This window comes from Anomalospiza imberbis, chromosome 26, assembly GCF_031753505.1.
Source record: "Anomalospiza imberbis isolate Cuckoo-Finch-1a 21T00152 chromosome 26, ASM3175350v1, whole genome shotgun sequence".
Classification (NCBI taxonomy): domain Eukaryota; kingdom Metazoa; phylum Chordata; class Aves; order Passeriformes; family Viduidae; genus Anomalospiza; species Anomalospiza imberbis.
This window is the reverse complement of record NC_089706.1, coordinates 6,642,622-6,655,373: the sequence shown is the minus strand read 5'-3', so window position 1 is coordinate 6,655,373 and position 12,752 is coordinate 6,642,622. Positions and strand designations below refer to the sequence as shown.

Here is a 12,752-nt window from a genome sequence, read left to right as displayed (position 1 = left end):
ACTGTTACATCCCACAGTGTCATGGTATTGTTTCTTGTTGGGTACTATACATGTTGCTATATTACAACATTATCTATAATTATATATTACATATATTTACATATATGTATACATGTATATATATCACAGCCTCAGTCTCCTTTTATATACACATGTATATTTGTAGTCTATGCAGCCTCAGGTGCCCCTTTTCATAGCATCTGTATAATACAAAAATACAATAATGATAGATATATAATAATATATTACAAATATATAATAACACATAATAAATGATAAAAATATAATAATTATTCTATATAATAATATATATATAATATATATAATATAATATATATTCTATATAATAATAATAATTATAATATATATAATTATATAAAAATATAATAATAATATAAATTTTCATTATATTTTATTATAAATTTTATTATTTATTACTTTTATTTCAATTTATTTTACCACGATTACTTATAATTATACAACTATATCATTACAATATTAGATGATCTATTTTGTTATTAATTTTATATATTACATAATATATATTACATACAAAGCTCACCAACAGCACACAATGCTTCTCACGTGTGTAATATATTCAGCCCACGCTCTCTGACAGACACCTGCGCTTGCATACATTATAACAGATTTGCATAGGCAAATTGCCATGTAAACGCCCGCCCGCGCTGAGTGGCGCTGTCCCGTGGCCGGCCCGTGTGCCGGTGCCGGTGCCGCTCCCCCTGGCCCCACCCCGCCCCGCCCGTTTCCGCCCGCACCGGAAGCGCCACCCCCGCCATGCCGTTCGTGGCCGCCGGGCGGCGCCACTTCCCGGAAGCGGCGTCCCGGAAGCGGCGGTGGCAGGGGCGGGGCGAGCGGAAGTGACGCGCATGCGGAGCCGCGGCGGGGCCGCCCCGCCATGTCGCGGAGCCCTGAGCGGCGGCCGCAGTTGTGAGTACGGGCGGGCCCGGGGGTCCGGCTCGCAGGGACGCCCCGCCAGGTACGGTCCCGCCGCTTGCCGCCCTGCCGGGACCCGTGGGCGGAAACGGGAGGGCGGGGGCGGTGGCGGCCCCGGCGGGACGGGCGGGGAGCGGCGGGGATGGCATCGTCCTGTTCGTTCCCTTCCCATCCATTCCTTTATTATCCCTTCCTTTCTCATCTGTTTCTTATGTTTTTCTATCCCATCCTTTCCTTGTCCTTTTCCTTCGTCCCTTCCTTCCTTCTCTCCTTTTCCCGTTTCCATTCCAGGCGGAGCGGAGCGGCCTGGGTGCAGTTCCAGCTCCGTCCCGTGTGCGGTGCCGTCTCCGGCTTGACGCCACTTGTGTTCTGGTTGTGTTTTGCTGTCGGGGGCTCTTGGTCTTTGTTGTCACTGCGGCCACATCGCGGTGGGGGTGGTGTGTGCTGGAGATAGCCGGGAAAGCGGGAGTGGGGATGTGAGAGGAATTGAACCTTTCACGGAATTATTTGCCTTGGAAAAGCTCAATGAGATCAATGAGTCCAACCAATTCCCCCAGCATTGCCGCATTCACCACAAACCCATGTCCCCAAGTGCCTCATCCACTCATTTTTTTTAACACTTCTACGGATGGTGAGTGCACCTCTGCCTTGAGAAGCCTTTTCCAATGCTTGGCCACCCTTTCCTTGAAGAAATTTTCCCCAGTATCCAACCTGAACCTCCGCTGGCCCAGCCTGAGGCCGTTCTCTCTCCTCCTGTCCCTGTTCCCTGGGAGCAGAGCCTGACCCCTCTGGCTGTCCCCTCCTGTCAGGAGTTGTGCAGAGCCAGAAGGTCACCCTGAGCCTCCTTTTCTCCAGGCTGAGCCCCTTTCCAGCTCCCTCAGCTTCTCCTGGTGCTCCAGCCCTGTCCCCAGCTCCGTTCCCTTGCCTGGGCTCTCTGGGTCAGTTTCACTGCTCAGGTCCCTCATTACCATTAAACCCCGCAGAGGTGGCAGTGCTGGGCTGTCCTGGCTGCAATCCTGCTGACAGAATTCTCTGGGCTGCCCAGCTCCCTGTGTTTCCGTTCATGCTTTACGCTGGGGAGCTCAGCGGGCCCAGTAGCTCCAGCCGTGGTTTGGCTCCTGATGCCTTTCCACGTCTCTCAGGAGTTTTCAGGGTGCTTTGTGTGTTCAGGGATGAGTTCTGGGTGATTTCTGAATCCCGAGGCTGCTGTGGGATCCACGTTGGGTGTTTGTGATGGTCACAGGTTCTACCAGAGGTTTTGTGGTGGAGGAGGATTCGGTCATGGATCAGGAGAGCTGTGGTTGATGGTAGAGCACAGGGGGTGTTTCCTGGCAGTTTGCACATCCACAATTATCTCTACTTCAGGGAATATTACACAGTGGATGAAAAGAGTTCCCAGAAACAATTACTGTCAAACAGAAAGGTTTTTTCTGCCATTATGGAAAGCTTCTGGTTTAGGATAAAACCTCACATCATGAGATGGCTTGAACTGAAATTCTGGTCACAAATTCAGCATCAATTTCTTGATTTCCTTTAGATGATGATAATGATAATAATGATGGTTACTGTATATTGTCTAAATTATATGTTACTATATATTTATTATCATCGTTACTATTATTATTTTATTACAGTTTTCAAATAATCCATGGAGTGAATGCAGCTGTATCAAATAAATATGTATCAACTACAATCATCAATTCATTTTACTTTGTCACTGGGTGCACGTTTCCTGTTTACAAGAAATTGTTACTTTGCCACTTCCTGGATCCAACTGAACCCATTAAAATAAATTTTTTTGGTTCTCTGGAGTAGCCCATAGTCCCTGGTTATTTATTCACATTTGTAGATGAAAGTTGTGCCTAAAGGAACAGTTGGGAGTGAAGGTAGGTGGAAAAGTAGCTCATTGCTCCTTCTGACAAGTTTGCAGGAAAATTGAGCCAGTTTGTGTCTTTGGTCTCCACTGATGCATTTTTTAATGGCACTGTCTGGATTTCTGGGGAATCATGTGCTGGTGTTTGCACTGGATTTGGTGAATGAATTTATTTGGCAGAAATAAATATTCCTATTTCCTGAAAATAATCCAAGGGTGGTTTTGTTAATGCACGCATAAAGGACAGAAGGTGAATGTTTGAATACTCAGTATTTTGTGTTTTGTGATGCTTACTGAGAGTAATGAACAGAGAGAGAAGTTTGGACAATAAAACTGGTGTGTCTGGTCAAGAATACAGGAATTCTGATGAACTGAAGGGAATGTAGATTATTCTTTTTATTTTTTTCTGTTTTGAAATAAGTAAGTAAAGAAATAAATCTCCCAGTTTCTTTCTGTTCTGTCTGCTTTCTTGCCTTCCTTAATGCTACATCTATGGGGAGGTGTTGGTGTTGCCACACACAGACTGTTCTCCAAAATAAATCTCCTTTTTGGGTCAAAAAAATGTGATCTGGTTGACAGGTCCCTCTGTGAATGTCACATAATTTTATTTGATTGTTTTTATTGAATTTGATAATTTCTCTGGTGATGTTAAATAAGATTTTTTCCAGTCCACCTTTTTTTTTTTGTCTTCTTTGAGTTTATTTCCCTCAAGATTTGTTCATGGATCTGCCTTAGGCCTTTCTAAAGTATCATAACAAGACAATTATTTCTGAGTGTTTGTATACGAGACTTGAGGAGATACATTTTTACGGGGTTGGAAGCGAAGGAGGATGAAGAGGAGAAAGAAAACTCTACTTCAGTAACTATGGGAGAAGTCCCCAAGGACAACCTGGCATGATACAGATTTCCTTTTTTTTTTTCTCCCCGCTAGGAAAAGAAATTAACCTGTTCATTAACCAAATTAATCTGACACCCTAAAAAGGGGATACTGATGGAGTTTTTTTCATTCTGCTTAAGACATTCTTAAAGATTCATTAATTCAAGGAAGCAATGACCTTGAAGACTGAAGCAAAGCTACTTCTAACTCTCCTCTTCATCACTCAAAAATGTATGGGGACAGTGCTTTATTTTATTCTGGTAACATGAAACTTCACCTGGGAAAAGCTTTATGATGTGAAGTTGTTGCAATGAAGCCTTTTCAACTTAGAGAGCTAAAAAGATTTGCTGTGATTCTTTCTCTCCTCTGTTGTTTGAGTAAATATGTGTGAATTCCACTTCTCAATATCTTATTGGACTTTCCTTCTCTCTTGCCTATCCTTTAGCTTTTTGTCATTCTCCAGACATGTAAATACCTGATATTTGTTTCAAGTTAAAGAATGCTATTTCCTAGACAATTATGATTTTGGGGTGTCTTGCTCTTTTTCATGTAGATAAAAAGCTACAGTTGCCTTCTATAATCATTGAAAGCAGAATGATCTGAAATTCAGGCAAATGAGATTTTTTTACTGGTGCTTTTTCTCCCAGTCTACTTTTAAAGTTCCTGTTTGTAGCACAGTCAAAACCAGTTTTTAAGTCCGTCGAGCTGAGGTGAATGGTGATTCCAGGTGGAATGAGGAGGTGAGCACTGGAAACTGGCAGAGGAACATATTGATGCAAATACATCGTCAGCTCATCTCTCCCTGTTTTTCTTGCTTCCTCTCCCTCTGATCTGCTCCTCCTCCTCTTGCCCAAAAGTTAGAAGTGTCCCCTTGCTTTGACAGGTGGAGGAGCAAGCCTCTTTGGAGGTTTCTTCTTGGTGCCATTTTGCAACCCTAGTTAGTTGGGGGTGCAGGTAAGTGCCTGTTTCTCTGTTCAGCACTTCCATGTTTGTTGGACTTGCTGAAAAAATCCTTCTGAATTTGCCTTTACTTCTTATATGTAGAAGTAAAGTTGAGGCTGTAGATCATTAAGTTATGAAAGAAGTGTTGAGAGATTCAAAGCACAGAACAGACAAAGTGTTGTCCAGGAGCTGCTGCTGTTCCTCATTTGCATTGGCAGTCGTGCTAGAAGGCTTAAAGTTCTCGAAAAGTCTTTTTTCTCTGCTTTAGTTATGTTCAAAGACACAAATATTTCTACTTCCTCTTCGTTCAAGCAAAACTGTTTTCTGTCGGATTGTTATCTGTCAGTGCTAGTCCATCTCAAGTCTCATTTCTGATTCCAAAGCATCCAGTTCCATTTTGCGCCTAAGCCCTTCAATGACAGCTTCCATTAGGAATTGTGTGATATATTGACCATATTTTAATTTTCAGTACCTTAAAAGCAAAAGTACTGCAGAATTTCCTGCCCACTGCACTGATACCTCATGTAAAAATCTCAATTTTCACACATTGTGTCCAGAATTGAGACATTGTACCAAAATACTAGGTGTGGGAGTTAATTCCAAGGTCACAGCAAGGAAAGCTGTGTGTCCCTGATGCCTTTGTGTGTTGGGCAGACAGTAGTGGGGTATTTTTGTCAGTCCCCAGGGGAATGGGACCCCCAGCAGCAACTGCCCAGCTTTGGGAGTGAAGAGCATTCCTGTGACTTCCCACTTGATGGGAAAAGGCAAAGGTTGGTTGACTCCTGAACAGACACAGTGGTGGGATGCAGGACAGAGCTCTTCCAGGCACTGCTCCAAGCTGAGTCAGATGCCTGAAAAGACAGAAAACAATGCTGGTTTCAAAAGTACCTGACAGAAAGCAGAACACAGCACTGATATCATTGGGATGGGACTGGGACCTACTCCCATGTTCGTCTTCCCAAGGCATTTATTGACGTAGGAGGTCGATGGGATGGAGCTGGTGCTCTTGGTGACTCCAGGTGGAATTGGCAGCTCTGCCTTTTCATCGCTCTGGATCTGCTGTCAGGAAATAACTTCCAGTGATTTGGTCTCTTCATTCCAGTAAGGGCAGCTCTGCCCACATGTGTCTCTGCAGTGCTTTGGGCAGTAGATTGTTCTCAGAGTCAAGCTCTTTGCAGAAGAGCCTGCTTTGGGCAAACTCCCCTGGAGTGGAAAAGGTTCTTTGTCTTGCCATGGACTCAGAAAACCTTGGCGTTTGGAACAGTCACAACTAACTTGTGTTTTGACAAGATCTGTCGGTCTCTTAGTGAGTTCCTACCTTTACCTGCAAGAAATCTGTTTTCTCTTCGAGATGTCCCTAGTGCTGTTTCCATGTGTTCCTCCTTGGTTTTGAAGCCTTTTCCTTCCCAGATTTAGACTTCTGTTCTCAAAAATGTTTATAACCCAGTAGTATTTGAGGGTTTTCCATCTCTTTGAGGATGAACCACCTCTGTGGTCTGTATCTGTCTCAAGAATGGCCAGGCAGGTGTGATGGAGGCACAGGAGCCACCTGTTCCACAGGATAAATGCATCTGCTTCAAAATTCCTTTGTTGTGTCTGAAGTAATTTCTGCTTCCATCTTGCCATGCAACTACTCTGCCTGTATTTTCCTGAAATGTTCCTGAAATTCATAGTTCATAGCACTCAGGAAGGATATAAATAGTAACAGGGAGGTGGGAAAGGGAAAATTATGGCTTCCTTGGGAAATTGGGAGGTAGTGGTTTCATTTTCAAAATGAAAGGCCCCCATGAGGGGAAGAAGAGGTAATGTGAGTTCTTTCCTGGGGTCTTTTAATTTACTTTTAATCTGAAAAAGATGCCATTTCTTGCTACTCTGGAATGTTGAAGTTGGACACTATTTTCGGACAGTCTGAGGTGGTCTGAAATGGAAACCTGGGTAGGTCAGTAGGAAGCTCCTGAAGATTAGCTCAGGCATTTCCAGGAGTTAATCTGCTTCAGCCCTGGGTGTAGAGTTCACTGATGCTCGTGAATTAAAGTACCTATGCTTATTCACTTACACTGCCTTTCATTTTTCTCTCTTTTTCCTTTTCTTTGTTAAGCATTGCAGGCTGTATGTACCGAGTCATTCAGACAACGGGACCAGATGGAAAAAACCTTCTGAAATTGCTTCCCATTTCTAAAACTTCTGGAAGCTTTGTGCCAATAGTTCAGTCTCCTGCCATGCCAATTAATTCTAACGCAGATGTTTCTAGCCCAGTCCATCTTACTTTTAAGACACAGATTGGCAATACTGCTGCACCTTCATCCGTTAAGATACCGATTTTTCAGCCTTCTAATCCTGGAAAGATTATTCTTACGAGGACATTAGACAAGCAGGAAAGTGCTAGGGCAGATTCTGAAAAGGAAAGCTTGATTCCAAGTGCACCTGCCAATGCCCAGAGCAGCTCTCTGCCCATGGATGGAGTGTCCTTGCAGAACGTGACCATCACAAGCTCCTCTCACCAGAACAGCACAACCTACAGGGTGGTGAACACCAAACCCCTCCCCGTGACTGTCAAGTCTCCAGTGCTGCCCTCCGGACACCACCTCCAGATTCCAGCTGATGCAGAAGTGAAATCTGTCCCAGCGTCTCTTTTGCCACCTGCAATACAGCAAAAAATCCTGGCAGCTGCAGCCACCAATGTGTCTGGAGGGGCTGACAGTACAAAAACGCCGACGGTGATTTACATGTCACCCGTGAACACAGTGAAAACCTCCCAAGTCCTGCCCAAGCGCTTGCAGAGCTTTTGTCGCAAACCTGCCACAGAAGTTTCAAAGACACAGATAGTGACAGCTGCCCAGAAGGGATCTGGTTCTTCTCCTGAGCCAGTCACATCTGAGGGGCAGCAGTGTCAGCAGACTCCCATGAAATGGATTGTGCAAGAAACTGCCCCGCTCTCAGCAGCTTGTCTTATCCCTGTAAAGTCTTCAAATAATGTGGCTTCCAAGATCCTGAAAACTTTGTCAGACACGAAGAATGTAGAAGTTAACCCTGCAAATATTTTGCCACTCTGTTCTAATGGTCCTGGTGGAAGCCAAACCAAAATCACACCTTTAAAAGATAATGCTCTGGTCATGTACAATGGGAAAGTCTATTTATTGACCAAAAGAGGCTCTGATGTACTGTCAGCCCAGGCTGACAAACAGACATCTTTCTCTTCTGATGCTTTACTTAAAAAGGAGACAGCCAAGCAAATTGATTCTACTGAAGTCAATAAAATAACCAGTGAAGTGGTGAATCTGGTGTTGTCAAAAAGCAAAGGAGTGGTGCTGTCTCAGAAAGACCCAAAACCATGTACAGTTTCCAAAAATTCATCACCAGTTAGCTTAAGAAATGACTTAAAATCCCTACCTGCAGCTCTGCTGACACCAAGTGCTAATCAGCAGGATCCCACTGTAATCCAGAGACAGAGTTTGTCCTTCACCAAGAGCATTTCTTGCAGTGAAGTGATCCCAGATCCAGCAGTAGGGATGCAGGAAAATGTGTGGCAAAATGGCAAAGACATGAGTCATTCCCCAAGAGCAGCAGGGGCTGTGTTACCTCAGGCTAAGCAGGAATGTGCTGTCAGTGAAGACTGGCCAAAGGTAATAAATCATAAACATGCCACTCAGTGTCTGGTCAGTAGTTCTGCGGTCCTGGTTTTAGGTGGATAAAATGGCTCTTGATGAGTTCACACATTTTTGTAACCAGGTATCCTGGAAATGCTGCTCTAAGGTTGGTTCTAGTCAATAAATGGCCTTTCCCCCAATAATTTTGCACTGTGGAAGTGAGAAATGCATAGAAAAGAAAGGAGCAGAGGAAAGGTGGCTTTTGATTTCCTCCCAAGATAAATGATCAGCAATAACTGAACTCCAGGGAGGCTGTTCATGGTTTGAGTTCTTAGATGTTGATGCCACATGCTTACAGCACAACCTTAGGGCTGTAGGGGTGATGTAGGGTAGAGAAGGACAAGTTTGTGGCTTCACAAGAGGAAAATAAGTTGGAAGAGCAGAATTTGTCCTCCAGAGACAGCTCTGGTGTGGCACTGTCAGCTCCAGGTTCCGCTGGCTCTGCCAGCCAGGGCAGGAGCTGTGTTTCCTTCCTCCCCTGCCCTGGTGGGGAGGGTCCACCTCCTTCCCTTCTGGGTCCACGCCAGGCAGAAGGAACTCTTGAGATCATTAATGGCTGCATCGACATATTCCTTTAAGGTCATAATGCTGAAAATATGTTAAAAGTTGTAAGCCTCCAATCCTCAAACTCCCCACACAGGACTGGGGGTCATGTTTTAAGTAGCTCCAGAGGCCAGAATGAATTTGTCTCCAAAGAAAAAAATCCAAAATTTATTTATGTTGTCCAGGAAGAACAGAAATGTCAGCTAAGTGTATTTTTTCAATTTTTAGACACTTAATTGTTGCAACAGACTCTAAGACTTAGTTTTTTGATTGTTTGTCACCTGAAAAATGGTTGAAATACCATTTATTTTCTTCAGTGCTGTGTGATGCCGAGTCTCAGCATTTGCATTTGCTTTAACCTTAGTGAGAAATAGCTCAACAAATTTGGTGTTCTTGTCCCTAAATTTGCAAAGACCTGGATTAGAGAGTAAAGACACTACCTGCTCTCCCCTCCTCTTTGGTACTTTGAAAGTGTAAAACAAGTGATTCTCTTGTTGCTTCTTTTATTTCTGTGGTTTCTGGTTGGCCTGGACATTTTCAGGATGTTCCACAATGTACTTGGTGTGTTAAATAGCGAGTGTTAGACCTACAATAATTTGCATATAATTTATCAAAATCGGCTTGTCTTTGTCAAATGTTACCTGTGTTAAATGTAGCTCTTGGAGAATGGCAGACAAAATAAATGTTCACCTGTCTTTCTAGTACCTACTTTTTGTATATTAATATATGTTATCTATTTATAGATATATATAGTGAGAGAGTGATTGATGGCTCTTTCACTGTTTCTGTATTTCAGATCAAATGTGTAAAGATGGATTCACCGGGAAAGATTATTCAAATCAAACACCAAGAGCACCCACACTGGAGACAATACTCGGAATTAAGGAAAAAATTTGGTCTCTTTAAGGAGGAGAGAGTTTACCTTACGAGAGTACCATTAAGGGCCTTCTGTGAGAGTCCAGAAGAAAGGGTTTGTTCCAATGACAGCTTGAAAAGGAAAAAGGAGTCTTGCAGTTCATCCTCATTGGATGTGGAAGTAATGAGTCATCATCAAGAATATGTTAAAGAAGAAAAGGTACCTGGGATTTTTCAGTGCTAAACACACTCAGAAGGCAGCATATGTTTAGTCAGTACAGAGCTGGGGGTGTTTGGAGCCTCCCACCTCTAGATTCACCGGGTGTTTGGAGCCTCCCACCTCTAGATTCACCAGGAGAGTCAGGAGTTGTTGGGATCTTTATGAGAATTGTTCCTAGAACCTGTTTGAGATTTCTGTGACTCAAGTACCTTCTAGGAATTTTTATTCTCAATTTTGGGTTCTGCTGGAGGAAACTTGAACAACAAATGCATTTGAGAAGACTGTCCCTGCTACTTACGGTGATGGTCCTTGTTGGAATAGGGACCTGACCTCGTGATCCTTATTTATATTTAAGCCTCTGCAGATGATTATGTTTGTCTAGGAGTGCAGTGGGTACAGGCAGAGGAATGGGTTTACATGAAATTAAAAGAAATTTACTTCTTGATCTGTCCAATCTTTAGAATTACAAATGTTGTTACAAACTTTGTCATTGGTTGAGTACTTCTGGAATGAAGAATTTCCATGTTAATGCATGGAAGGGATTTTATCCATCTAAGTGTTTCTGTTCAGCTACATTTTCTTCTGTGTGATCCTACTCAACTCAATCAAAGACTTTCTCAGGTTTACTAATTTTGTGCTAATAATTGAGCAGATCCATGGCTGCTCTTAACATTAACATTAGCATTAACCCATACCTTAGAAGTGTCCAAGGCCAGCTTGGATGGAGCTTGGAGCAACCTGGTCTGATGGAAGGTGTACTTGCCCATGGCATGGGGTGGAATGGAATGGGATTTAAGGTCTTGGAACTCAAACCTGGATGTGATTCCATGATTCAAATAATAAAACATCTGTGAGAAATTTAGTCTGATAATGGACATTACTCTTCAGATTGAGGTTTTGGAAATGTAGACATGAAGAATTCTTCTACACTGAATTTTCCCATCAAATTAGAAAGTTCTTGTCCTGCAGTAATGTTAACTTAAACAGCCACAGGAGATGATGGATATGGCCAGGAAAGGCAGACATGCAGCATTGACTAAGGAAGGATTTCAGTGTCTGGAATTGTTAACTGGGAATCTTTGCTAGAAAAACATCAAACACAAAAATATGTTTGTTCCTTTGCTGAAAGAAACTTCTTACAGTCAGTTCCAAGCTTGCAACAAATAACTTGTAATTTGTGCTTAGAGAACTTGGTGTTATAATGTAACTGATGCTGAGTTTAACAGAAGTGAATTTTGTCTGTTTCTAACTGTGCAGATAATTGTGGATCTGGAAGAGGATTTGATTAGGAAAAGGAAAATAAAATCCTCACCTTTGTCGGACAGTGGCAAGAGGAGGAGAACTTCGATCAAATCAGCCACAAGTCCCAGTTTAGAAATCACCAGTTCAAGTTCCAGTGCACTTAACAGGAGTGTTTCACCTGCACCAGCCTCCCCACAGCCAGGTGTTCCCACTGGCTTTGTCGGAGTGTCCCAAGAGAGGAGCTCGGAGCAAGACACGTTCCCCCAGTACAGTGACACTACCCACCCGGGGATTTCAGTTTTAGTGACTTCTGAAGAGGATACTTCCATTCTGGAAGGTTCTTTCCGAGATGATGCTTTCCCAATGGCTCCCCCGGACCTGGATGAGACAATACGGGATGAAAAAATCAAGCGACTGAAGCAGGCCCTGCGGCAGCAGAACGCAGCACTGGAGGAAATGCGCCGGGAAATGCAGCAAAGCTGAGACCTCTGCCCTGGGGATCCCAACCTCGTGCATCACCTCTTCAGTGACTTCAAGAGGAAATCCCATGCTTAAATGAATATTTCTAGTAGATGGAAGAACTAGATGAAGTTTAAGTATGTGTGTATTTAGAGAAATGTAGGTTTTTGTTAAATGTCAGAAATAAGAGACTTGGACCATCAAATCCTACTTCTGGGACATGATCCAAGAGCACAGACAAAGGACGTTTTTACCAGCATATTCCCCATATTTTGAATTGAGGGGGTTCTGTATTAGTCTCAGCAAATAAACTTTCCCCTTTCAAATTCCATGGCCTGGCTCTTAGAGCCCCAATGCAAATTGCAAACCCTGGCTGTAGATACTTTTTTGTTTGTTTTTCTCATGTGCATGAGAACTTTGAATTCCCGAGAACTTTAATTTTCAGAAGAGGTCAACAGTCAGTGGTTAATAAATGCTATTTAAAGAATCTGGGAATTAGACTTTAAACAGTAACAGTGCAGATATTTATAGGAAACCTCTTGCAGATGTGAAGACAGAGGCAGGAGGAGCCCTGTGACAGTTGTTTGGATTCATGGCTCTCTCTGTCATTATTGTGAGCCTTTATAAGGCCATGGCTAGCTGTGCAATGTGGAAATTTGGTTGTGGGGTTGTTTTGGAAGGCTGGGATGTATTTTTTTTTAACAGAATTCTGTTAATAATAATTTCTTGAAGTTAAAAGAACTCTTTATCCCTGGATAGTACCTTTAACAATGATCAATGAATGTCTTTTAATTTGTTGTTGTTTGAACATGTCTCTTGCCACCTTCAGTTATGGTACCTTAGTTTGCCTTGTAGGAGGGGATGTGCCCTCAGACTGTCTTTACATCCTAATTTTTGTAGAACTTTGTGTGTATTTCCCCACTGTGCTCTGTTGTATGTGTAGGGACACCTTTTCTTGTCTGTCCTCTGTTGTCCATGTCTTTGATCCTTGCAGGTTCCTTCTGCAGTTTTTCAGTTTCCATTTCACCAATTAACAACTTTCTTTGCCAGCAGAGTTTGTTATTGTTTTGTTCCTGTCTGTTTATATTTATGTTAAACATCACCAATCCTGGCAGAGCTCCGCTGCAGATTTGTGTTCAT

At 42.9% G+C, this 12,752-nt stretch overlaps 1 protein-coding gene across 2 annotated transcripts; it reads left to right on the top strand.

Annotated features, from left to right (window-relative positions):
* The first annotated feature begins 848 nt into the window (after positions 1-848).
* On the top strand, positions 849-12,353 carry LRIF1 (ligand dependent nuclear receptor interacting factor 1). Of its 2 annotated transcripts, XM_068173177.1 has the most exons (4): positions 902-948; positions 6,745-8,269; positions 9,633-9,911; positions 11,169-12,353. In XM_068173177.1, exons 1-4 carry the CDS (start codon positions 917-919, stop codon positions 11,634-11,636), a joined length of 2,304 nt encoding a protein of 767 aa, XP_068029278.1. In that variant the 5' UTR covers positions 902-916; the 3' UTR covers positions 11,637-12,353. The 2 variants fall into 2 exon arrangements, with proteins under 2 accessions (XP_068029276.1, XP_068029278.1); XM_068173175.1 differs by lacking the exon at positions 11,169-12,353 and having other exon boundaries at positions 849-997; positions 9,633-9,950.
* The last annotated feature ends 399 nt before the right edge of the window (positions 12,354-12,752 follow it).